The sequence below is a fragment of the Mus caroli genome, unplaced genomic scaffold (genome assembly GCF_978045245.1).
Source record: "Mus caroli unplaced genomic scaffold, Mus_caroli_1 scaffold_18, whole genome shotgun sequence".
NCBI lineage: Eukaryota > Metazoa > Chordata > Mammalia > Rodentia > Muridae > Mus > Mus caroli.
The window spans coordinates 65,244,619-65,271,174 of record NW_028227273.1 but is presented as its reverse complement, the minus strand read 5'-3'; the positions used below and the strand labels follow the sequence as shown (position 1 = coordinate 65,271,174).

At 47.4% G+C, this 26,556-nt stretch overlaps 1 protein-coding gene across 2 annotated transcripts in view; it reads right to left on the bottom strand.

Annotated features, from left to right (window-relative positions):
* Nucleotides 1–7,245: 7,245 nt before the first annotated feature.
* The window catches only part of Slc26a8 (solute carrier family 26 member 8), a 50,632-nt gene continuing 31,321 nt past the window's right edge, over nt 7,246–26,556 (bottom strand). Inside the window, exons 9-20 of one of the 2 annotated variants that reach the window (XM_021150005.3) lie at nt 25,408–25,555; nt 24,383–24,496; nt 22,929–23,006; nt 21,047–21,142; nt 20,300–20,406; nt 20,151–20,220; nt 18,802–18,894; nt 18,578–18,709; nt 14,692–15,069; nt 12,670–12,724; nt 12,388–12,572; nt 7,246–8,127 (exon numbers count right to left, since the gene is read on the bottom strand). In XM_021150005.3, coding sequence (XP_021005664.1) covers nt 7,609–8,127; nt 12,388–12,572; nt 12,670–12,724; nt 14,692–15,069; nt 18,578–18,709; nt 18,802–18,894; nt 20,151–20,220; nt 20,300–20,406; nt 21,047–21,142; nt 22,929–23,006; nt 24,383–24,496; nt 25,408–25,555 — 1,975 coding nt within the window. In that variant the 3' untranslated portion in view covers nt 7,246–7,608. The remainder of the gene's footprint in view (nt 8,128–12,387; nt 12,573–12,669; nt 12,725–14,691; nt 15,070–18,577; nt 18,710–18,801; nt 18,895–20,150; nt 20,221–20,299; nt 20,407–21,046; nt 21,143–22,928; nt 23,007–24,382; nt 24,497–25,407; nt 25,556–26,556) is intronic. The other variant, XM_085832907.1, reaches the window with a different exon arrangement.

The following is a 26,556-nucleotide window of genomic DNA, read 5'->3' as shown; positions in this document are numbered from 1 at the left end:
CCATTAGGGGCCCTGTGATCCATCCAATAGCTGACTGTGAGCATCCACTTCTGTGTTTGCTAGGCCCTGGCATTGTCTCACAAGAGACAGCTATATCTGGGTCCTTTCAGCAAAATCTTGCTAGTGTATGCAATGGTGTCAGCGTTTGGAAGCTGATCATGGGATGGATCCCTGGATATGGCAGTCTTTAGATGGTCCATCCTTTCGTCACAGCTCCAAACTTTATCTCTGTAACTCTTTCCATGGGTGTTTTGTTCCCAATTCTAAGAAGGGGCACAGTGTCCACACTTTGGTCTTCGTTCTTCTTGAGTTTCATGCGTTTAACAAATTGTATCTTATATCTTGGGTATCCTAAGTTTTTGGGCTAATATCCACTTATCAGTGAGTACATATTGTGTGAATTCCTTTGTGATTGTGTTACCTCACTCAGGATGATGCCCTCCAGGTCCATCCATTTGGCTAGGAATTTCATAAATTCATTCTTTTTAATAGCTGAGTAGTACTCCATTGTGTAAATGTACCACATTTTCTGTATCCATTCCTCTGTTGAGGGGCATCTAGGAAAGAAATCTGGAACCATAGTAATCTTTTTTTGTTTGTTTGTTTGGTTGGTTTGGTTTTGGTTTTTGGTTTCTCAGGTAGCCCCGGTTGTCCTGGAACTCACTCTGTAGACCAGGTTGGCCTCAAACTCAGAGATCTGCCTGCCTCTGCCTCCCAAGTGCTGGGACTAAAGGCGTGTGCCACCACTGCCCAGCATCAGTAATAGTTTTTTTAATGTGTGTGTGTGTGTGTGTGTGTGTGTGTGTGTGTATTCAGAGGGCAGATTGTGGGAATTGGTTGTCTTCTTCCACCATGCAGGTCTTGGGAATTGAACTCAAACGTTCAGGCTTGGCTTCTTTACCCTCTAAGCCACATTGTCAGCCCCTACCTATTCCAGTTCTTTTAGGACTCTATCTGGGTAATGTGCCCCAAGTCACAGTCTTCTAAAACCAGTTTCAGTGACCATCACCTGACAACTCCAAGAGGCCCTTGTTGAATTGTGTTGCAAATCCATGACTAGGAGCCCCAGACTTGTAAACATGATTTACCCAGTTACCAAAACTCACTTTCCCAGTCCAGTCACCAGTCCTGTGTTCCCGCACTGAGCAGTCTTGTCTTTTTCACCATCCTAGGAGGCCTTCAGTGAGCACTGTGGAGATGAAAGACGAGGGCGTGGGTGCTCCAGTAGCTGCCCATGCGCACTGGGGCCACACAGGTACCTATGTACTGATTTAAGATTGGGGGATGGTTTTGTCAGTAACATGTTTGCCTTGCAAGCAGAAGGATCTGTGTTCAATCCCATCCCCAGAATCCACGTTTTGTTTGTCTGTTTGAAAGTTGAAGGAATACCTCAGTCCATAAGAGTATGGATGTTCGGGCTGGAGAGATGGCTCAGTGGTTAAGAGCACCGACTGCTCTTCCATAGGTCCTGAGTTTAAATCCCAGCAACCACATGGTGGCTCACAACCATCCGTAATGAGATCTGATGCCCTCTTCTGGTGCATCTGAAGACAGCTACAGTGTACCTAGATATAATAATAATAAATAAATCTAAAAAAAAAAAAAAAGTGTGGCTGTTCTTCCAGGAGACCTAGGTTTGATTCCTGACACCCACACCTCTACTCACAACCGTCTAGGACTCTAGTTTCAGGGAATCCAATGCCCTCTCCTGACCTCCATGGTTTTCAGGCACACATGTGGTGCACAGACATATATGCAGCTAAAAGACCCATACAAATAAAATAAGAAGAAAGAGGGGGGGAGGGGGAAGGAGGATGAGGAGGATAAAAAGGAGGAGGAGGATGGAAAGGAGAAGGAAGAGGAGGAGAAGAAAAGGGAGATGGTTCAGCACGGACTTTGTGGGGGCTGTTGACTGCTCTTCCAGAGGTCCTGAGTTCAATTCCCAGCAACCACATGGTGACTCTGGTGACTCACATCCGTAATGGGATCTGATGCCCTCTTCTGGTGTGTCTGAAGACAGCTACAGTGTACTCATATTTATAAATAAATAAATCTTAAGCAGAGGAGGAGGAGGAGAAAAAGGAGGAAGAGGAGGAGGAGGAAGAAAGCTGGAAGTGATACACACTTGTAATGCCAGCTCTAGGAAGGAAGAGACAGGTGAACTCCCGGGGCCCACAGGCCAGCCAGCTGCACCTACTTAATGAATTCCAGGCCAGTGAGAAAATCTGTCTCAAGCAAACAGGGTTGGAAAGTACCTGTGGCCAGAGGTTATCAAAGGCATCTTTTCCCAAAAAGAGAAGTCTCACAGAGTGAGGCTCTAATAGTTGGAGTACAAACTAAGTAGAAATTCTTAGTGACATTTGCGCACAGTCCTGTCTGAGACTCTTCCTCTGGATAAAAGGACAGTCAGGACATAGCCCTGACTCACGGACAGGCAGTGGGCAGTGAGCATACACAGTGTAGATGTCTATGCCATCCTATGCAAACAGGACCTGTCTTTAGTCCCAACCCTTCCCCTTCCCCTCTTGGTGACACAAGCCTTCATTCTTACCTGCACCTGCCCAGAAGTGTGGACTCACCTTGAAGCCCTGCTGCAGTGTACAGTAAACAGTGGGTCAGATGGAGGGCTGTGGAGGCAGTGTTTACCCCTTAGAAGGAAGGCTGGGGGATACTCACCCTAAGTCACTGCGGTTTTGTATGCCTTGCACTCAGTCTTAGAAAAGTGTTTACTCCAGAGCTTGGCATGTGGTAAAGGGTCATTGTTTTGGCCTGCATGTAAGTCTTAGGAGAGGGCTGTGGGGGAAACTAGTGCACCAGCAGAGTGGGGGTAGGGGGAGCATCCTTTCCAACACTGTCTTGTATGCATCCTTTATAACATGTGCAAGGCCATCACAGAGACTCAGCTTCTGAGACAGAGTGGAAACCAGTGGATGCACCTCAGTGTATGTGGTCTTTAAGGACTTCACTGGTCTCTTTGGTCCCCAGTCCACATTTTCTGTAAGTCTTTTACAGAAGAGGCTTCTTCAGCAAGGGGCCCCAGAGTCCTGTCCTACCTCCCTGGTTCCTCATTCCCCTTCTCTTGGACACTTGTCAAATGCACTTGTCAGGGCATCCAGCAGCCTAGTCTGAGGGCTATGCTGTCCCTCCCCCAGATCATGACCTCCTCCAGAGAAAACATTCACTCTGGGAAACCCCAGCAAAGTGTACAGCTCTGCACATGCCCAGCGCCAACAAGTACCTTGGGTGAAGACATCTGATGTCACAGCTGGGCCGGGAGGGGAGATGCAGACTGGGGAGTCCTAAGAAGCTGGAGAGAGTTAAGAGGGTGCCACAGTTTCTGCTGACTCCCTGGCATCTTAAACTCACTAGGGGAGGAAAGGATTTTGGGAAAACCCTGCAGACCTGGAGCTGCAGAGAGGGCTTAGGGTTGGTGCAGCAGGTATCCCAGGTGGCTTTTCTTAACCTCTATGAGAAAAATGTATATTGGGTGAGTACTCACTTGTTTTTAATTGTGTGTGTGTGTGTGTGTACGTGTACATATGACTTGTTCCATCTACCCTCTTTGCTTTTTTTGAGATAGGGTCTCTCATTAGCCTGAAAGTCTCAGGCAGGTTAAGACTGGCTAGTCAGACCCAGGAATCCTCCTGTTTCCACTTCCCGGCATTGGGATCAAATGTGAGCCACCGTTTTTGTTGTTGTTGTTGTTGATGTTTTTCCCAACACAGATTCTGGAAATCAAACTCGGGACCTTGTGCTGACTGAGCCATTTCCTTAGCTCGTTTGTTACTATGCATAAAGATAACTGTGTGCATAGGTTTCTGTACACCTGTGTGTAGGTGCATTTGTATGCTTGGGTGTGTGTAGAGGCAGGAAGACAACTGTGGCTGTCCTACTGTAAGTACCATCCATGCACCTTCACTCTCACTGGCCTGGAACTCACTGAGTAGGGCTAGGCTGGCGGGCCAGGACACCGCAGAAAAGCAGCCTACTATGTATGCCTCCTTGGGGCTGGGATGGCAAGCCGGGGCCACCACTCCCAGGCAGCACTTCCTTCACTGCCATTTGTAACTGTTGCCAGTTCTCTCTAAGTCTAGGGATAGTACCTAGCACACAGTAGGGGTTCAGGATGTTGAGAGAACATGATAAAAGAATGAATCTGGTGACTTGGGTTCTGCTGTGGTTTGGATGTTCTCTGAGAGACAGAGAAACATGGGCTCATGTGTTAGAAGCTTTGTTCCCTGTGGTGGTTTGAATAGATTTGGCCTATGGGAAGTAGCACTATTAGAATGTGAGGCCTTGTGGGAGGAAGTGCATCACTCTGGGGGTGGCTTTCAGGTCTCCTATGCTCAAGGTGTGCCCGGTGTGGCTCACAGTCACCTCCTGCTGCCTGGGGGTTGAGATATAGAACTCTCAGCTCCTTCTCCAGCACCATGCCGGCCTGCGTGTTGCCATGCTTCCCATCTTGATGACAATGGACTAAACCTCTGAACCTATAAGCCAGCCCCAATTAACTGTTGCTTTGGTTATGGTATCTGTTCATAGCAATAAATCCCAAACTAAGACAGTCCCCAAGGTAAAGATAGAGTGGACCCTTTAAAACAGTTGGATGCCAACCTTCCTAACCTGCAGCCCTTAAATACAGTACCTCGTGTTGTGCTGACCCCAACCATAACATTATTTTGTTGCTTCATAACTTCATAGCTGTAATTTTGCTACTGTTACGAATTGTAAGGTAAATATCCAGTATGAAGGGCATCTAATATGCGACCCTGTGAAAGGACCAGTCAACGCTCCCCACTCCCCAAAAAGGGGTTGCAACCCACAGGTTGAAAACCTTCCCTTTAGGAATTAGGATTGTTCTCAAGGGACCTGAACTTGTTCAAGAGTGAGTTGTTGTGAGGGCTGGAGAGATGGCTCAGTGGGTAAGAGCACTGACTGCTCTCCCAAAGGTCATGAGTTCAAATCCCAGCAACCTCATGGTGGCTCACAAACATCTGTAATGAGATCTGATGGCCTCTTCTGGTGTGTCTGAGGATAGCTACAGTGTACTTATATAGCTGGACATGGTGGTGCACGCCTTTAATTCCAGCACTTGGGAGGCAGAGGCAGGTGGATTTCTGAGTTTGAGGCCAGCCTGGTCTACAAAGTGAGTTCCAGGACAGCCAGGGCTATACAGAGAAACCCTGTCTCGAAAAAACAAAAAATAAAAAAATCTTTAAAAAAAAAAAAAAAGAGTGAGTTCTCTGTCTTCTTTCTGGAGATGTGGCTCTTCCTTCCACACAGGATCCCTTTAAAGTGGCATCCCATACAGATAGACCCTCCTCAGACAGCAGGGCAGTAAAGGTACCCAATCTTAGGACTCTGACCCTCCCTCCCCACCCCACCCCTATATCACTAGCTAAGTAAATGTCTCTAGAAAACCTGCTTCAGATATGTCATTACAGCAATGTAAAACCAATATATATCCTACCTCCTCAGAGTGATTATCTTTTTTAGGCAGGCTTTCTGTATTAGGTAGGGTTCTCTAGAACGGAACTGATAGAGCATGTGCACACACAGGACTTATTAGATTGGCTTTCCTGGCAGGGCAGGGTGGGCTAACAGTGGCTGTGTATCTGCTGGTACTGTTTAGTTCAGGAAGAGAAGTCTTTCAGTGGTCAGAATCTGGGGCTGAAGGCTTGAGAATTCCTAGAGTCTGTCCCTGTTGGAAGCCAAGGAAGCTGGAGTATGGAGGTGACAGAGGCTGGTGGCACAGCACATAGACTCGCCCAGGAGGTGAAAAGCAGGCAGCAACACCTCTTGGCATCTGGGCTGTCGGCTGTAGGCTTCTAAGGGTAGGGCTCCCCTCAGTTAGTTCTCTCTGGAGAAGCCCCAGAGGCTCATTCCTAGATTCTCTCACGTTGACATCAACATTGTGTAACCAGGGTAGCCTACAACCAGCCAAGTGGTCTGGGCTGTTTCCCAACAGACCCTCCTGAGAGTTAGGATCACCGGGGTGTGCCTCTTTGTGTATGTTTAGGGAGACACTGGACGTGACTTCTAGTCACAGGATGGCCTTCTGAGTCACCACAGCTGGAGGTGCAGTGCGTGGAATAGATGCCCACCAAGCACTTGTGTAACAACAGAACACATATGTTGTGTCTGTGATCAGAGATGTGTGTGTGACTGTGTGTCTACAAGTGCATGTGACCACATGCATGGAGGTCAGAGGACGGTCCTGGGTGTCTCATCTCCCTCAATCTGAAACTTGTCATGTTCTGGCTAGGCTGGTGGCCAGTCTAAGGAGTACCACCAATCTTCCTGTCTCCCAGGGCTGGGGTTTCGTGTGTAAGGTGGCATGCCCAGCTTTTTTCACGGGTGCTGGGGGATCTGAACTCAGGCCTTTGTGCTTGGGTAGTAGCTCTCTTCTCTGAGCCACCTCCATAGCCCAAGGCATCTTTCATCTGACAATAAGAGAAACCCAGCCATGAGGAGTCATGTTTATCGACTGGAAGTAAAATGTAAGGTTTGGTCTGTCTGTATATCATAGGTCTGTAATTCTCTTCTTGGCTTAAGTTATTTTTAATAGAGAAACAAGAAAACCTTAGATGGATTTGAATAAAACTAGGATGGCCTTTCCTAGTCCTCAGGTAGGCTTGTATCTATCAGTTTTAAACTTTTATCTATTTCTTCTCGATGTGTATGCATGCCTGCTTGTCTGAATGAATAGCAGCTGTATGGAGTGCCACTGGAGAGTGCATCAGATTCTCTGGGATTGGAGTTACATGCACGGCGAGCCACCCAATGTGGGTGCTGGGAACTGAACCCGGGTCCTCTGCAAGATCAGTCAGTGCTCTAAACTGCTGAGCCGTCCATCTCTCCACCCATCACACACTTTAAGTCTGGCCCACCAGAAATTCTGGCTTCAGGTTGGCTTGGGATGCCTGTAAGAAAGAGCAGCTGTAGACATACTAGAGAGAGTCTAGTCATGTCGCCATTCCTTCCTGTTAGTGCCACCAAATAACCGTGACACCAGCAGAAGGGAAGAGTGGCAGCAAAAGCCCTCTGCTCAGCAGGTGCCAGGGTCCCAGGCCTGCAACCTGGCTGCATCCGGATGGTGAGAACTCTTCCATGTCAGCTCCAACTCACCTGGGTTTCCTTTTGCTGGCTCCCTTGTGGAGTCCCTCCCATCTGACATTTCCACAGGGTGAGGGATACAGAGAAAAGCAGGTGAGATCTCAGTGTTAAGTAGAGTCCCATATTTTATTCAAGTCTCATGTCTCTGGAGAAAGGGAAGCAGAGCTGAGAGGAGGAACTCAGAGACAAGCTGGCACAGTTCCCAGAGAGTACGTGCAGGGAGGCCTTCACTGGAAATCTGTTGAAGATGCAATCTGCAAAGCCTGAAGACAGAACCCAGAGACAACTGCCAACCTTGAGTCACATAGCCTGGGCATATGATGAGCATGTGATCCCAGAATCCAATAAGAAGGAAGTCAGCAGGTGGAGGGGTCACAGAGACAGGACTGGTGGCTTGTACCCAGTCTAGATGTCATGCCAGGTAGGGCAGGAAGGATTTGCCAAGATACTCTGCCTGCATTTTGCAGTCACCTACCAAGGATCCTTATTGTTTTAGGGAGAATTGGGGTAATTATGTGGCTGTCTCTTTTCTGGGCGTGTCTGAGGTGGAGCTCTAGACTGGGAGTTTGAAGAACCAAAGTGAGAAGCAGTGAAGTAGTTCCGCCAGGGGCTCTGAGACCTTTTCCTGGTCTTCCTCTCTCTCTTTGGCTCTGGCTCTGGCTCTGGCTCCGGCTCTGGCTCTGGCTCCAGCTCTGGCTCTCCCTCTGTCTCGGGCTCTGTCTGGGCATCTGTCTCAAGCTCCGACTCTAGTTCCAGCTCAGGTTTGGCTTGGATCTCAGAATCCAGCTCAGATCCAGGGTCCAGCTCTGACTGGTCCAAGTCCAAGTCTAGGTCCAGATTGAGGTCCATCCCACTGCTCTGTTCAAAAGACAGCATGGGATCCAGTTCCAGGTCAAACTCCAAGTCATCCGTACCAGACTTTAGGTTCTTGGTGAATCCTGGACTTGCATGCTGGGAGCCTTCTATGATGGCCTTTCCCGTTTTGAGTCTCAGGTTGCTCAGATTGCCATTCTGAAACACACACACATTTAGAAGGGTTAAAACCTAAAGACTGTCAGGTGTGGTGGCGCATGCCTTTAATTCCAGCACTCGGGTGGCAGAGGCAGGCGGATTTCTGAGTTCGAGGCCAGCCTGGTCTACAAAGTGAGTTCCAGGCCAGCCAGGGCTACACAGAGAAACCCTGTCTCGGAAAACCAAAATAAATAAATAAATAAAATAAAATAAAATAAAAACTTCACTTCCAAGTAGGCAAGCCTGACAACCATGGGTTATTGTTGCCTCGTCTGCTGCAGGTCTGCTCCGGGCCTTAGTCATTCTCTCTTCTTTGGGTTTAGTCAAAGCCTAACTTCTGCTCTCTTGGGCCTTTCTAGCTAGACTGGGTTTTACAAGATATCTTGTCTTTTTGATCTCACTTGCCAACCCCCAACACAATCCTGACATCTAGGGCGCTGTAAGGCTGTGCGTATAGCCTGGCCTCTCTGCCTTCACCAGTCTCTCTCCAGCTGCGGTGCCCGCTCTTGATTCTAGCCTTCCTGAGGCCGGGAACGGCCTGACTACACTCGTCTCTCTTGAGCTTTGCCTCCCTCATTCATCTTCATCTTGTCCGTGTACACGTGTTCTTCATTCTAGATGCAGAGCAAAGATGGCCAGCCGGGCTCCCAGCTTCCTCTGTGAGCCGACTGACCCCTCACGTACAAACCTATCCCTAGCTAGACTCTAAGCTCCTTGATGTAGAGCACAGCCTGTTCTACATGTCCCCAGTATCAGATATGTCAGCCTGTCACATAGCAGGTGCCCCCAAGACATGAAGTCATATTGCAGGAACAGTGTCCAATGTTCCCTCCTTCTCCCTTCTGAAATACCTGTCCTTCTTCCTTCTGTTATTCTGTGGGGTCTTTGCTGCCTCCTCGGCCTCTTGCTGGCTTTTTAAACGTCACAAGCATTGATCCTGGGCTCATTTCCTTTCCACCTATACTTTCCCTATAGGGCATTCTATATAGGTCCCTAATTTTGTTGCCATCTGTATGGCCATGAGTCTCAGGCTCTCAAGCTTCCTGGATGTGCAGGTCCATCTATCCTTCCACTGTCTCCAATCCATCTGTATGCTTGTAAGTCACTTGAGCTTAATACAAAATAAAGCGTACTCTTCCTCTAGTCTCCTCCTTAACTGTCGGGCTGGGGGACAGTTTACTGGAAGTCCTGAAAAAATGTCAGGTGAGCAGAAGGGTGCTTGTTAGAGACCCCTGGCCATATGTCCCCTGGAAGCCACAGTAATGCCTGTCCTTAGTGCCGATACACTAGAAGCTTCTCCCATCGACCCAGGAACAAGGCCACAGCCTGTCATTCAGCTCACCTGGTCCTAGGGACTCTGACTTACATAACAGGGAATAATAGGGAAGAAAGAATTGTAACATAGAAAACAGTGGGTGAGTGCTAGTTTCGTGAATTACAGAAACGATTACACCTATTGGTGATCATGAGTTAGGGATCATGAGCTGATGTCACTGGACTCCTTCACCAAATGTTCAGATGCATTATAGTAATGCTAGCAACTCAGAACAGTGTGGTACTGAGGGAAAAACAAAGCAACAGCAACCCCAAGCCACATGCGTTTTCATTAAATACTTCTGTGAAGAGAGTTTCTCAAGCCCGAAAAAGGGGAACTTACTCAAAGGAGCATGTACAGGTGTGTGACCTTCAAGACTGATTTTGTAATCCATCACCGGCTATAATGGGAGTGAGAGCAGGGGCCTTTGGGGAAGCAATGAAGGCATCAGGATTGCTTGACCCTCAAAAAAAAAAAAAAAAAAAACAAAGCAAAACAAAAACCTCTGCTTGAGGCCGGTCATGGCGGATCATGCCTTTAATCCCAGCACTTGGGAGACAGAGGCAGGCAGGTCTCTCATTTTGAGGTCAGGCTGGTCTATAGGATGAGTAGTTCTAGGACAGCCAAGGCTACATAGAGAAACTCTGTCTTGAAGAAAACAACAATAACAACAACAACAACAACAAATCCTTTGCTTGAAGACACCATAAATAACACCAATTGAAAAATCAAGGTGTGATGGGCTGGCGAGATGGCTCAGTGGGTAAGAGCACTGATTGATCTTCCAAAGGTCCTGAGTTCAAAGCCCAGCAACCACATGAAGGCTCACAACCATCTGTCATGAGATCTGATGCCCTCACAGTGTATTCACATACATAAAATAAATAAGTAAATCTTTTTAAAAAAAGAAAGAAAAGAAAAGAAAATCAAGGCGTGAACTGGGGCATTATGTACACTTTTGTTCTATAGCAGTTTGGCAGTCTGGATAGAGTCACCCAGCTGCTTTCAGGGCTCCTGGGTGTGTTGAGAGTAGAGCTATGTGAATACTATTTACAGTCTTTGGATGAGCCAGAAAACCTCAAGCCTCGAATTCAGGTCAGAGCCACCCTGAATTGCTACCACTTCCAGATAATCCAGCAAGAAAAATAGTCTAGGTTATAAGTGATTTCTAGAAACAGCTTCTGATACATATCCAAAGATCGCTGGCAACTTCAGTAGGCAAGGCCTGGCGTGAATTCTCTAAGGTGGTGATGCTGGCATGTGGAGCTAGTCCCAGGAGCAGAGGATTTACATGGCAACTTGGTAGAGATGGATGCTCTCAACACCTATAACAGCTCCACTGAGCCAAACCTCAAGGGGCTGGGACCCAGGATCAGCTATCTCTCTCTGAATGGCAAATTTAGGTCACTCTGATGGACACAGACATTTGAGAACCAATGGAAGCCTTTAAGCATAAGAAGGTCATCTTTGAGCAGAGACATTGTCAAGACAATTCTTAAATTTATTTTTTCCATCTAAGTTGTGTGTGTGTGCGCGCGCGCAGTCCAGTGTGTGTGTGTGTGTGTGTGTGCGCGTGCAGTCCAGTGTAGGTCAGAATACAACTTCTGGGAGTTGGGAGTTGGTTGGTTCTCTCCTTCCACCGTGTGGAGCTGGGCAGTGGTGGCGCACACCTTTAATCCCAGCACTTGGGAGGCAGAGGCAGGCAGATTTCTGAGTTTGAGGCCAGTGTGGTCTACAGAGTGAGTTCCAGGACAGCCAGGGCTATACAGAGAAACCCTGTCTTGAAAAACCAAAAAAGAAAAAAGAAAAAGAAAAGAGAGAGAGAGAAAGAGAAAAAGAAAGGAAGAGGATGTCCACCTTCTTTACACCCCTTCCTTTAGCCCCCTTTGGCATGCCATGGCGTTGGGCTCCAAGGCTCACTCCCTTATGCTAGCAGTGGGTATCAATTCATTTAACGTGAATTTGAATCACGTCTAAGTCTTTCCCAGGGGAGTCAAGCGTCACAACAGTGCCTGTATCCACTGAGGCATCTTGCCTGACCTCAGGAGAATTCTTGCTTTCAGGTGGGGGTGAGGCTGAGCAGCCCTGAGGTTTACAAACAAGAGTAGATTATAGAGCAGGCCAGAAGCACATGTTCAGTCCTTGTTGAAAGGGAGAGGACTGTTCTAGGAGAACAAAGGCGCATAGCCTGTGACACATCATCTCATCAAAGCCAGGGGAGGACGTGGACGGGGAGGGACATGAAGAAGAGCTGTGTTCTGTATTGTTCACGTCTCTGAGTAGTTTAAAAACACATATTATGGTAGCACTCCTTCTTCTTCTTCTTCTTCTTCTTCTTCTTCTTCTTCTTCTTCTTCTTCTTCTTCTTCTTCTTCTTCTTCTTCTTCTTCTTCTTTTCAGAGACAGGGTTTCTCTGTGTAGCCCTGGCTGTCCTGGAACTCACTCTGTAGACCAGGCTACCCTCGAACTCAGAAATCCACCTGCCTCTGCCTCTGCCTCCTGAGTGCTGGAATTAAAGGCGTGCGCCACCACTGCCTGGGCGAGTGAGTCCTTCTTTACAGTGTAAATAATAGCCAAAGGCCTGGGAGAGCAGATGTGTCTTCTAGCTCATCAGACTTAAGACTCAATCCAGAGGTGCTGGTTGGGAATGCTCTAAAGTCTGTCTAGAATTTCATATGCCTAGTAACTGGTGTGACACTAACCACAGGACGAGGTGCCTGAGGCATCTGCTGGCCGGGGATGGGTCCTGGATGGGACACCCAGACACTGTAGCATAGGGGGCCCTTGAATGCTCAGGTCTCTGCTGTTTAGCAGCCGATCCCAGAACAAGCTTACAGATTCAGGCACAGTTGCAGCCCAGCCTTTCCTGGACATCCTTCATCTGCAGATCAGACACTCCCCTCTCCCTACTTCTCCCCAAGCCCTGAGGGTCCACATTATCCAACCTTGTCTGACTCTGAGTAGGTTTCCTGTATCACTGTCTCGGTCTCGTCCATACTTAAGTCTGAAGGCTCGGAGAACTTCCTGGACAAGGCAAACAGCACGGCGTCGTGGAGGCTGAGGAAGAGCTGGGCCTTCGTGATGCCTTCATCAAAGAAATCATTCTTCTCAAACGACTTGACCACAGAGGCTACAGACCAAGCCCAAACACACAGGTGTCAGCGCCTGAGAGAAGAGCCCCTGGGACACAAGACACACACTCACTTCCAGGGTAAAGGGCAACTCACTGTGACACCCTGAAATGAGGACCAAAATGTTGGCATTGTAGAAAGCATTGCACATCTGCAGGGAGAGCGAGAGAGGGTGGAGTCAGAGAGCTGCATGCATGCCAGAAACAGCCACCAACTAGCAGCGGGGGTGGGGGTGAGGGGTGGTGGTGGTGGTGGTGGTGGTGTCTGACTCCTCATCAGGTGTTCACTGCTGGGGGGAGGTGTTGTATTTCTTCCTGCTTCTGAGTACTACGGCTGGGGACACAGAAACCGAGCAGGGCATCACACAGTGAGTGGGAAGTGACGGGGAAGGCTGCTCACAATTCCAAGCCAGGGAGACTCTTCCCACGATGAGAGTGTCTGCATGAGGAAGCTTCAGGGTAGATGGGCAATGATACTCTTGGGAACATTCTAGAGAGTGGATACAAAGAGCTATCCTCCTTCCTAAAAAGTTGTATATTTACTCATGTACATGTGTGTGAGTCTGTGTATCTGCAATGTGTGCCTGGTACCCATAAAGGCTAGAGAGGGTATTAAATCCCCTGGAGTTGTAGACAGGTGTGAGCTGGATCCTCTGTAAGAGAAGCCACCAGTGCTGAAAACTGCTGAGCCATCTCTCCAGTCCATGTTTATTATTTTAGGGTAAGTGGAATATAATAATTCCCTCCAACAGGAGCATACAGAACCATTACAGAAGGATGAGGAAGCCTGGACCTTTAGGACATAGATGCAGACCATGAGTCTCACAGCTGTAAGGCAAAGGATCCTGGTTTGCCTCCATCAGAAAGCCATCTGTGCAGGTCAAGTGTAGGTGCCAGAGTTCAAGGTGCCTCTGTAAGAATGGGAGGCAAGAGACGGGTGCTGGGCACTGTTCTACAGAGCAGGTGGGAGCCAGGAAAAGCCAGATGCCAGATGTTCTGAAGCACCAAGTCTTCAACACAGGGGCTGTTCTTGGGGCTGCTGGGAGAACTGAAGGCAAAGGTGTGTATGCTCAGCATGGTCCTGCAGGGAGCGTTTGAGAATGTGGGTTAAGCAACTCTAAAGTTACTATAGTACAAGCCTAGAAGGCGGCAATGCAGCCCAGCCCAATGGCCTGGGTGAAAAGTTCCCAGAAGGAAACAGCATCAGATACATCTGAATCTAAACTGTGGGTATGAGCCAGGCATTGTGGGGCACACATTGATCCCAGCACTTGGAAGACTGAGGCAGGCAGATCTCTGTGAGTTCCAAGCCAGCTGCTATGTCTACATAGTAAGTTCCAGATCAGAAAAAAAGAGGAGCCAGATGCTCTTAAGAAAAGCCTACTTCTTCAGGAGTGTGAAGGCTTCAAGTCAGAAGAGGACATGACCATCAAAGGAGCGGGGCAGGTCCCTGAGAGCTGGGAGGGAGTGTCCCACATGTTTAAACTGGGCCATCATGAACAGGGGTGGAACCAAGGTGTGTCTGAGAGGAGAAGGCATTAAACAGCAAAGCCAGCTGGGTAACCATGCGGCTCTGCTTCCACTCTGTTGCAGAAGCAGAGACTTCTGAGGGAACCTCCGAGTCATAGCAACAAAAAGGAGACCGGGAGGAGGGGAGACCCTGCTGGTGCCTGACAGATCTGCAGGGTCAGATTTGAAGTGTCATTTCTTCTAACTTCCAGGCTGAGCACTGCCTGGAGCAGAGGAAGAAATCTTGGTGACCATTTCGTTTTCTGTAGAGCTTTGTCACTGCAAAGGTCTGTAGCTGTCCTGGGAGTTCCACAGTGGGCAGGACATAGACACTGCCTCTGTGATGTTAAGAAACACCTCCTCTGTCCCCAGTTTCTTGAGAGATGATGAATGACTTAGGACTAGGGAACTAACTGCTCTGGTTCAACAAATCAGAGCTGGCTTATTTCCTTCTCATTCTGATTGATTGTAAACTACCTTCAGTGTCCCCATCTCTAGTGACTGAGCAATCCCACGATGCAGAGAACCACACTGGTGGGGGGGGGGGCGGGGGGTTAGTGTGAGTTGTAGGAGGAGTCAGAGCCTAGAGCCAGGCCTCCTTGGTACTTACCTGCCTTAGTATAACCAAAGCCCGATTATCCACATAGTGCACCATGGAAAAGTCCAGAATGATGGTATGGGTGTTGGTCTGCACACTTGTATCTGAGTAAGGCATGATAATGGATCTGGATCGGCTCTGTGCTAAGCTTTCTGAGTTCTCGGGCGGTGGGAGTGGACTGTTTCTTGGGGGGCTGTTGGATTGCCAGGCTTTCTCCGTGTCCTCGTAGCTCTGCACTATATTTCTCTGTGATGTGGAAGACACTGTGTAGGGAATCTGTTCCTCAGAAGTGACTTGGCTGCTGTCCCCGCTGCCCAGGTAGGAGCAGCGGATCAGGTTGATGGATGAGTCCTGCTCCTGTCTGTTTTCATATCGCTCTGTGTAGACGACCTGGGACATCAGAGGAGAGTGGGACCTTGGTGAAGCTCAGGCAGGGCTGAAGCCCCTGTCCTCCTGGCCTGCTGTGTTCCCTCTGAAGCTCTACCTCATCGCTCCTATGAGCTCGGCTGTCCCACTAGCACTTGAAGCAACAGAGATTGCAGTTTCTCATCTTCCCTACTCCCTGGTACCTACCTCCCAACTGTGTGTCACATTAGTCTGTGAGCCAGACTTGAAATCACCTTTACTCTAGTCACATCCATTACTCCTGGGTCCCAATGAGTCTCCAGTATTTATTACTACTTCCTGTAAAGTGCTTTCTCTCTCCCTTCTTTTTACATGTGTGTATGTATGTATGTATGTATGTGCCTATGTGCATTATACAGTATATACAATCAAGCCAAATACTTCACATGTATACAGGAGGCCAAAAAAGGGTGACAGATCACTTTGAATTGTAGTTATAGGTAGTTGAGCCTCCTCCTGTGGGTGCTGGAAACTGAACCCGAGTCGGAAGGCAGAGCATAAGTATTGTTAACTGCTGAGCCATTTCTTCAGACCTGTAATCTGCTTCCTATCAGGGGCTCCTCCACATCTTCTTATCTGCATGAACAGCCTTTCATCTAGCCTTCTAAGAACACAGCAGTTGGTGTCTTTATCTCTGCCTGCCTCCCATCTCCTAAGAGACTCAGGGGCTGGTGTAGCATACGGACAGAACCGTGGGCTGGGAGCACCACAGAGAGCCAGGCTAGTGTGGCCTCTGCATATGGAGTGTGACGGTTGGGCTTGTCACCTGTCCTTCTTTCCCCTCCACTGGTTGTGTCTGCCTGAGAGCATCACTCCTATGATCCTGAGAGCCTCATACATATTTCTGCCTCAGAGTTCCTGCCAAGCTTACTGGCATGGAGATCTCTAGTTTCCATGCCAATAGCAATGTCAGTGACTTCAGCAGCATGTAGCCATTCACCATGTGGTGCCTCTGGCTTTCTAAGTTCATGCCACTCTCTCGATCCAAAGTCTCATGTGCTGTTAGAAGCCAGACATATTCTTCTGCGTATAATCAGAAGTAGTGCTACTCATACTCCATGGTACATTACGATTCTTATTAATAACTTCAAGTTGGGCTGGAGAGACAGCTCAGTAGTTATGAGCACCTGCTGCTCTCGCAGAGGATTGGAGTTCAGTTCCTAGCATCCATCTCAGGTGCTTCACAGTCACCTAAAGCTCCAGCTCCAGGGGATCTGATGCTCTTCTAACCTGTGTGAGCATCTGCAGACACTCACACACACACACACGCACATGCACACGCACATGCACACACATGCACACATAGACATGCATGCATACATATACATTTATACACATTATATATATATTTATGTGTATATATGTATATATGTGCATATACATATATACACACATACATACACATCTACACACATACATACACAAATTGTATACACATAAAAAAATCTAAAAAATCAAATGGTATCATTATTTACCATCTTGAAAGGAAAAAAAGATTAAAATTATAATATGCTTGGATATTATACAAAGATGAGAAATGTAAAAGATAGTTACTTTTTTTTCCCCATGAGACAGGGTTTCTCTGTGTAGCCCTGGCTGTCCTGGAACTCACTCTGTAGACCAGGCTGGCCTCGAACTCAGAAATCTGCCTGCCTCTGCCTCCCAAGTGCTGGGATTACAGGTGTGCACCACCACTGCCCAGCTAGATAGTTACTTTACTATTGAAACTATGCATTATATTTATGTCACATTAATGGAGAGCTGCCTCCCTAATTTGAGTTAAACCCCATGAAGTTTCAAAACCATCTTACACATTCTGGGTGCTGAGGAGGCAAGCAGCACAAGCTTACTTAGCATGGCATGGCAATTCCAGGATTTGGGGTGGGACAGAGGATGTACTCTGAGCTTGAGGCCAGCCTAGACTATATCATGATACATTGTCTCAAACAAGTTGGGTGTGATGGCATCCCAGAATCTGGGAGGCAGAGTCAGTAGGGTCAAGAGTTCAAGGTCAGAGAGGTATGTTGTACAGGCCTTTGCTTCCAGCCCTTGAGAGGAGAAAGCAGATGGATCTCAGTGAGTTCATTGCCAACCTGGGCTACATAGTGAGTTCCAGGCCAGCCAGAGCTACATAGACCCTGCAATATATATATATATATATATGCACATACATACAACACACAAATGTGCCTGCATATATATATATATATATATATATATATATGATGTATATGTGTTTCGATCAAACCCACTCCAGATTCTTACCTCTCCAATTCCCCTTCTATCCCTCACATCGATCTTAAACTCAAATAGCTCCCTCATGTTTCCACTCTTTCCATATCAAGAGTCTATCTAAACTGGGCGTGGTGGCACACGCCTTTAATCCCAACACTTGGGAGGCAGAGGCAGGTGGATTTCTGAGTTGGAGGCCAGCCTGGTCTACAGAGTGAGTTCCAGGACAGCCAGGGCTACACAGAGAAACCCTGTCTCGAAAAGAAAAACAAAAAAAAAAGAGTCTATGTAGTGTTATATCTGCATGTGCTTGACCCTTACAGTCTATCTAGGGTTACATCTGCATGTGTGTGACTCTCACAGTTTACCTAGTGTTAATATCTACATATGCATGCATCTCACAGTCTAACTAGTGTTATATCTGCATGTGTGTGGCCCTCACAGTCTAACTAGTGTTGTGTCTGTATGTGCATTGGTGTATGTGGAATGGACTGGGTTTTTTGTTTGTTTGTTTTTTTAAAGGGATAGCTAGTTGATTTTAAAGAAAAGGGGCGGGGGAAAGCCAGGTGGTAGTGGTACATGCCTTTAATCCCAAAACTCATGAAGCAGAGACAGGCAGATCTCTGTGAAGTCTAAACCAGGCTGAGGGGGTATAGGGGACTTTCGGGATAGTATTTGAAATGTAAATGAAGAAAATATCTAATAAAAAAATTAAAAAAAAAAGCCAGGCGTGGTGGTGCATGCCTTTAATCCCAGCACTCGGGAGGCAGAGGCAGGCAGATTTCTGAGTTGGAGGCCAGCCTGGTCTACAAAGTGAGCTCCAGGACAGCCAGGGCTACACAGAGAAACCCTGTCTCAAAAAACAAAACAAACAAACAAAAAAAAACAAAAAAAATTGAAAAAAACAAAACCAAAACTAGGCTGACTTATATAGTGAGTTCGGGACAGCCAGGGCTACATGGAAAAACCCGACTTAAAAACAAACAGAAAAAAAAGAAGGGAGGGAGGGAGGGAGGGAGGGAGGGAGGGAGGGAGGGAAGGAAAGAAAGAAAAGAAAAGAAAAGAAAAGAAAAGAAAAGAAAAGAAAAGAAAAGAAAGGGAAAGAGAAGGGAGGGAGGGAGGAAGGAAGGGAGGGAGGGAGGAAGGAAGGAAGAAGGGAAGGAAGGAAGGGAGGGAGGGAGGGAAGAAGGAAGAAGGGAAGGAAGGAAGGGAGGGAGGAAGGAGAAGAACGGGACAGGAGAGATGTGGAGACACGGCTCACCCTGATCTCTGGCTCCAGTTCTTCACAGTCACAGAAACACCTACAAAGTTTGTTTTCTGCTATAGTGGTCTCACTTTCATGAAACAGAGTATAAATTTCTTCTTCTTTAAGGGGAAACTTCACCATATTGACCTGGGAGACAGAAGAGGGGTCTCACACAAAGACAGGGCAGAAAGGGAAACCCAACGATGTAGAGGATGCCTGGGGGGCAAGTAGGCCCTCACCTCTTTTAACACCTTGTGCTTTAGACGGTACACGTTAACAAACGTGATGGAGCTGCAACACTGAAAGATTTTCACCCCAGGGATGAGAATCACCTGCAAGACATGGTACAAGGTCCCCGCTCTTTTAGGGAGAAAGAACCACACAGCCTTATCATTTTTTAAATTGTTTGTTTGTATGTTTGTTTTGTTTTCTGAGACAGGGTCTCACTATGTAGCCCTGGCTGCTCTGGAACTTGCTCTTGCTCTGTAAACCAGGCTGGCCTCAAACTCACAGAAATCTGCCTGCTTCTACTTCCCAAATTCTGGGATTAAAAGCGTGAGCCACCTCCACCACCAGAACTACACTGCTTTCATGGTTCCTCAAGAACCTCTGTCCTTAATGGGTTGAAGTCTAGAAAAATAGCTTGCTCTCCATCCCACCCCCACCATGTGTGTGTGTGTGTGTGTGGTCTGTTATCTGTCTCTGTCTCTGTCTGTCTGTCTTTCTCTCTCTCTCTCTTTTTTTAAAAGATTCATTTATTTATTATATGTAAGTACACTGTAGCTGTCTTCAGACACTCCAGAAGAGGGAGTCAGATCTCATTACGGATGGTTGTGAGCCACCATGTGGTTGCTGGGATTTGAACTCGGGATCTTTGGAAGAGCAATTGGTGCTTTTAACCACTGAGCCATCTCGCCAGCCCCTCTTTTGTGCTTTTGCTAGCTTGGAACTGGAGTTGGATCTCTGGCCTTGAACCTGGAGATGCACAGGTCCCTGCTTAGCCCTGCCTGCAGAGTGCTGTGGTGAGAGGTGAGCACACCCACACACCTGGCACTCCTTCTTTTTGTACTCTTCCATTCCTCACTCTATCTTCTGAGTCACAGTGAGAGGTTGGAGGGCCCTCTGCTGGCTGCAGGGGTGTAAGGAACCTGTCCCTTGGAGCCTCAAGTCTCCTATCCCCTGTGGAGTGGGCTGCAGTGCTTCAAAGTGGCTGCTGCTCTAACCCCAATTCCCGTAGGTGAGTATGTATGTATGTTTTATGTATGTTTGTATGTATGTGCATGTAACTGCATGTGTGTGGGCACCCGGGTGTGCAAGCACACAGAGGTGTAAGAGGTGCATGTGGAAAGAGGATAAGGTCAAGTGTCTTCCTCAATTGTTGTCCACTGTTTACCGAAGCAGGGCCTCTCACTGAAACCCAGCTGATCTGTGACTCATTTCCTCCAGATACCCAGCTTGTCCTGCGATGTCTTCTCTCTGCCTCCCAAGTACTGACATTCCAGGGGTTCTGAGGAGGTAGACTCCTCACACATGCATGGAATGGCTTTATCCACTGAGTCATCTTCCCCATCCCTGGGCTGTCTCTTACCTCCCGGTAGTCATTAACATTTCTGTAAATGTTGGTATTGGGGATCTGACCCAAGACGAGGATCTTGGTTCTGGAAGGAAATGTACTTGTCTTAGGTCCCTGTGCCCTTGCCTTGCACGGCTGTCCTGCACTGACCAGAGGCTGAGTACCTGTGCGAGCGAATAGTGGTGACAAAGAAAGTGAAGGCCAGTGAGATGAGCAGTCCAACGTCGAGTCCCAGGAGAATCGCAGAGGAGAATGTCACCATCCAAACGACCTTGTGGGAAAGGGTTGGAGGGGGGGAAAGACCTTGAAAATGAGCAGAATGGAGAGGTGCTGGGCCCACCTCAGACAGCTGGGCCTAGAGGCTGCCTACATGTTCTCTGATGGATTCTTTTTTTTTTTTTTTTTAATTACCTATTTATTTATTTTGGTGTTTCAAGACAGGGTTTCTCTGTGTAGCCCTGGCCGTCCTGGAACTCACTCTGTAGACCAGGCTGGCCTGGAACTCGGAAATCCACCTGCCTCTGCCTCCCAAGTGCTGGGATTAAAGGCATGCACCACCACTGCCCGGCTCTCTGATGAATTCTTGGTCATCTCTCCCTTTATTTCTTTCTCACAATATCAATGTCCCCGTGTACAAAACAGAGACAACGTTATCTACCTTGTCAGACGGCGGGTGGGTTGACATGAGGACTCAGAACTCACTGAATGATAGTTAAACATTTGTAATAGTTATTATAACTATTTATTTATTTTATATTAAAGGCAGGTTTATTGGTAAGCTGTTCTCAGGTAGGCAAGTTCACTGGCCCCAAGGATCAAGGCCAGGGAACTGGCCATGGGGAAGGGTGTGTGTGTGAGCTTCTGCTCCCCTCACAGCCAGATTGCAGCCACGCTGAGGCGTCTGAACTCACACATTCGTACTGGTCCTGCCTCCACAAACTGGGTAAGTTGTAAATGGCATCAAGGTAGGGTACCACATTGCTCAAGATGATCCCAGCCAGCACAGCCTGTGGAGGAAAGACAAACTGCCTCATTCTCCCTTCATGGACAAATTTCCCAAGTCCTCTCAAAGGAACCACAAAAACTAGCCTTGCCTCTAGAAATCCCCATGGGTTTGTCTCCTATGAACAGCACACCCAGACCCTGACACACTGCACGAATAAAAGCTCTTTCCACTTTTCTCCATTACTCTAGTGTGTCAAGTCTAACAGGCAGGGCTTCGCCAAGGTCAGAGCTGATTGAGCCAGGACACTAGCTGAGCCTGTTTGTGCTTGCTTTCCGAATGCCCAGTACAACAATACAGACACAGAGGGTCAGTAGAAGCCAGCCCAGCAGCGCAGACAAAGTCAGGCGTGACTTCTTCCCACCATTTTTTTTTATAAATTAATTTTACCTAATCTTTTACACCCCACCTCCACTTCTCTCTCTCTCTCTCTCTCTCTCTCTCTCTCTCTCTCTCTCTCTCTCTCTCTCTCTCTCTCTTTCTTTCTTTCCTCTTCGTTTTGTTATGGTTCTTGTTTTTCCAAACAAACAAGGTTTCCCTCTGTAGCCCTGGCTGTCCCGGAATTCACACCATATACCAGGCTGGCCTCACACTGAGACCTGCTTTTGCCTCCCAGGTGCTGGGATTAAAAGCATGCACCAAGGGCTGGAGAGATGGCTAAGTGATTAAGAGCACTGACTGCTCTTCCAAAGGTCCGGAGTTCAAATCCCAGCAACCACATGGTGGCTCACAACCATCCGTAATGAGATCTGATGCCCTCTTCTGGTGTGTCTGAAGACAGCAACAATATACTTACATATAATAATAAATAAATCTTAAAAAAAAAAAAAAAGCATGCACCACCACCTGACTGGATTTTCCTGAGGCAGGAAATATCTACAGGAAACACATCTCATCATAAAGCCATATACAATAGAGCTGTTCTTTCTAAATATTAAGGTAAGACATTCATTTCATTAAAAAATAATTACAGGGGCTGGAGAGATAGCTCAGTGGTTAAGAGCACTGACTGCTCTTCCAGAGGTCCTGAGTTCAATTCCCAGCAACCACGTGGTGGCTCACAGCCATCTGTAATGGAATTCGATACCCTCTTCTGTTATGTCTGAAGACAGCTACAGTGTACTCATATAAATAAAATAAACAAATAAAAATACAGTAATTACAATCCTACATAATTTTATTTTACTTTTTTAAAGATTTATTTTCATGTAGCTGTCAGCAGGCCCCAGCAATCCTCTAGCCTCTGGCCACCTCCTTCCAGCCCTGGGTCACAGGTGCGTGTAGCCACAGCTGGCTCTTACATGGGGGCTGGGTATCTGAACTTGGGTTCCCATGCTTCTACAACAGGCACTCGTTTGTTTGTTTGTTTGTTTGTTTGTTTGTTTTTCGAGACAGGGTTTCTTTGTGTAGCCCTGGCTGTCCTGGAACTCACTCTGTAGACCAGGCAGGCCTCAAACTCAGAAATCCACCTGCCTCTGCCTCCCAAGTGCTGGGATTAAAGGCATACGCCACCACGCCCAGCCCATCTTTCTTTTAAGATTTATTCATTTTTATGTGTATGAGTGTTTGCCTGCATGTGTGTATATCACATGTATTCAGTGCCTGAGAGGCCAGAAGAGGGCACCAAATCCCTTGGAACTAGAGTTATAGACTGTTGTGAGCCCCAATAGGTACTGGTATTCAATCCTCGGGGCTCCCCTGGAGAGCAGCCGGTGCCCTTAAGCACTGACCCACTTCTCCAGCCCTGCCCACCTCTTGCCGTCTGTCCCGACTCCCTCCCTCCCACTTACGTTAGGCAGATTGTGGAAGAAGCTTGCCATCTTCACCATCAGCAGCAGCATCACACCTGCGCCTACCAGAGAGGCAAACTGAGGAGACAGAGCTGGTTGAGGAGACGTCAGACACGTGCTGGTCCCTGTCTGCAGCTGTGGCCATCTGCATGCTGAGAAGCCTTTGATTTTTCTCAAGAAGAGTTGGGGGTTCAGCACATGTGCCTTTGAGGATCTTAGTGAAGTATTCGACACACAGTAGGTACTTCATGAGTGTCATTTGAGTGCTGTCTGGGGTGGGGGTGGGTCAGTTTTCCCTAGAATCCTTATTTCAAAGTTTGGGACTTTGACTCTCCTAAGATATAGCTTCTGCGTCTCAGCTTTCAAACCTTTGGCCTCTCCTCACACAAGTCAGAAACTCTCCCGGCAAGGCAAGGCAGACACCTTGCTGACAGCCCCAAGTCCCTTCCATTCTACTTCCTGTGTAATAAAGGTCCCACCTGTTTGTGTGTCGCTGGCACTTTGACAGCTTCCCATCTTCAGTGGGGTTTCATCCTTTCCTTGTTTGGTATTCGAGACAGGATCTCATAATGTAGCCCTGGCAGTCTGAGAACTCATCTACTATGTACACCAGTTTGTTCTTGAACTCATACAGATCTGCTTGGCTCTGCTTCCTAAGTGTGCTGGGATTTAAGGCCTGTACCACTATGCCTGATTATATATATATATATATATTTATGTGTGTGTGTGTGTGTATATATATACACGCACACATATATACACACATATATATACATATATATACATACATACACACACATATATGTATATATTTCATCTTTTTAAAGGTTCTATCTATTTTATGTGTATGACTACCTGCCTGCATGCGTGTCTGCACACTATGCCCGTGCCTGGCGCCTAAGAAGCCCTGAGCTGGAGTTACAGATGGTTGTGAGCTACCTGGCATGGGTACAAGGAATCAAGCCCACACCCTCCATAAGAGCAGCAAGTGCTCTAACCTCTGAGCCACCTCCCCAGCCCCACAGGAGAGCTGGGGGTGAGTGCTGGGATTACAGGATGGCTACCACATACCCCCTACTTTTAAAAACAGAAATCTGAGCAAAAATTAAGATGAGCACAGAATCTAAACTCTTCCCAGAGGCTCCTGACTAACTAGAACATTACAAGATCAATCCAGATGGAGAGCTTCTACAAACAGACATGGAGACAGCCATTTGGACAGATGTGCATCTCTCTCCTCATGTGGACATGCTAGGGTAGGATTCCTTTTCTTTTTTTTTTTTTTCTTTTTTTGGTGTTTTTGAGACAGAGTTTCTCTGTATAGCCCTGGCTGTCCTGGAACTTTAGTAGACCAGGCTGGCCTCGAACTCAGAAATCTGCCTGCCTCTGCCTCCCAAATGCTGGGATTAAAGGCGTGCGCCACCACTGCCCGGCAGGATTCCTTTTCAACACACCTGCTGTCTTCCTCCAGATTTGTCCTGGATAGTCGTCCTGGACACACTACCGGTGAACACACAGCATTTGAAAAAGGAGCTGAGCAAGTTGCAAAGACCGATGGCTATTAAATCCTGCAAAGAAACAGCAGAGCCTTTGAGCCCCCTTTTTGTTGAGGAAGCTGATTTTGAACTGCAAGTACACTGTTTTTGAAGTGACATTAGGGTTCTTACACTCTTCTAATAATACTTGGATGTAGCCTCGAGGAGTACCCAGGGAGGGCCAATCCGATTTTCCAGATTAAATTACATCTCTGCCCTCAATTCTGATAAGGGACATTCCTTCTGAAAGTAATAAAACTGACTCTTGCCTTATTCCTTTCTCATGACCCCTTGGACTTAGACTCAGAGAGAGCCCAATGCTGGCCTTCTCTTCCCTCCACACTAACCTAAATGTCTGGCTAGGATACCGCTTGGTCCTGTGTCCCTCTTGAATTCTAGGGAAAGGACCACTTTCAGAGTAGTTATTTTTTTTTTTTCTAAAAAATAAACGCAAAAACCAAAAGGCAAGGCATTATGGTAAAGCCTGTCATAAGCAGCCTGGTTTTTATGTACTGTTTCATGTGACCTGTGTGTGTCCCAGCATTCATCTGGCTTCTGAGGCCATAGGGACAGAAGACAGAGGCTCTGCTAGCTCGGCAGCATCATGCCATATGTTATCATTCGCTATCATCATTGTTTGAGACAGGGTCTCTTGTAGCCCAGGCTGGTCTTTAACTCCTGAGCCTGCCTCTACTTGCTGAGTTCTGGGATAACAAGCATTTGTCACCCCACCTGGTTATCCCTTCACCTCTCTGCACCACATCCATTCTAGGGGAATAATACTTGTGTAAACTCAAGAAGGTTCAAGGTTACACATACTCCATGTCTCGTGTGATTACAGCACAAGTCATGGTCCGACAAACTCTGGTGAAAGAGGAATGTTGGTGGGAGGTTCACATCAGAGAACAATCATATCAGTTAACAAGACACATGGGCCCCCTCACCTGGTTGGAGTTGGTTCTGTAGTTATGGAAGTTGGCAATCTTCTTACCCAGAGATACAAGCAGAAAGGAGCTCACAAAAGATAAAGACAAGGCTTGTAAAACAATTCTGCTAAGAATGCCAAACTCTGGATTCTCAGGGAACACGAAGCTGTAACATTAGAGTGGAATCACTGCTGGCATAGGACGTCCCATACTGCAGTTCTCATGCCAGGCTGACCTCACGTCCCTCCCCCACCTTTTTTTATCCCTTCTTAACAAATAAAGGGCAAACAGAGCAATGGAGGCAGCAGCTTGTCAAAACAGCCAATGAACCAAGCCAAGTGAACATCCTCGGTGGTTCTCTGCTCCTGTTCCCACCTTAGAGTCCTCTCTGTAAAGTGTCAGGTGTGAGTGGAGAAAACTGCTTCTGCTGTTGAGGACATTCTAGAGTGTGTGCCCCAGGCCCACCCTGCACCTACAATGCTTTAGAGCTGAAAGGCTCACAAGTCCCCGTCTAGTTCCACTTTCAGGACAGGGTCTCCTCAGGGCCCTTCACTCAGGCACACACAAATTCCACACACACCTTCACTCAGGCACACACAAATTCCACACGCACCTTCACTCAGGCACACACAAATTCCACACGCACCTTCTCCCTTACAGGTTTTGCTCATTTGCTTGCTTTTTGGTTTTTACTTTTTGGATCAGAATCTCAGGTAGCCCAGGCTGATCTGGAGTTCTAGACCTCCCCAGGGCTGGCCTTACAGCTGTATACCATCTTGCCTGGCCCATTGAACTGTCCACTTTAAAGAATGAATTTTGTGGTATGTTAACAAGATAATAAAAGAGTGTTACAAATAACTTTATACTAATATATTTGATAATTCCAAATAAATGGATAAGTACTTTGAATGATTCAAATTAACCAAGTCTTCTCCAGGAGAGAGAGAGAACCTAAAGCAGATAGACACAATGGTCACACCGTGTGATGGTGGTGCTGTCAACTTCAATGATCTGGAGTCACCTGGGAGGTGAGCCTCTGGGCATCCCTGAGGGTTGCCTTCATTGCATTAATGAAGGTGGGCAGACTTGCCCACTGTGGTGCTGCTGTTCCCGCGTGGAGACCTAGGACTGTGAGTGCAGAAGGGGAGCTAAGCATAATGCACTCCT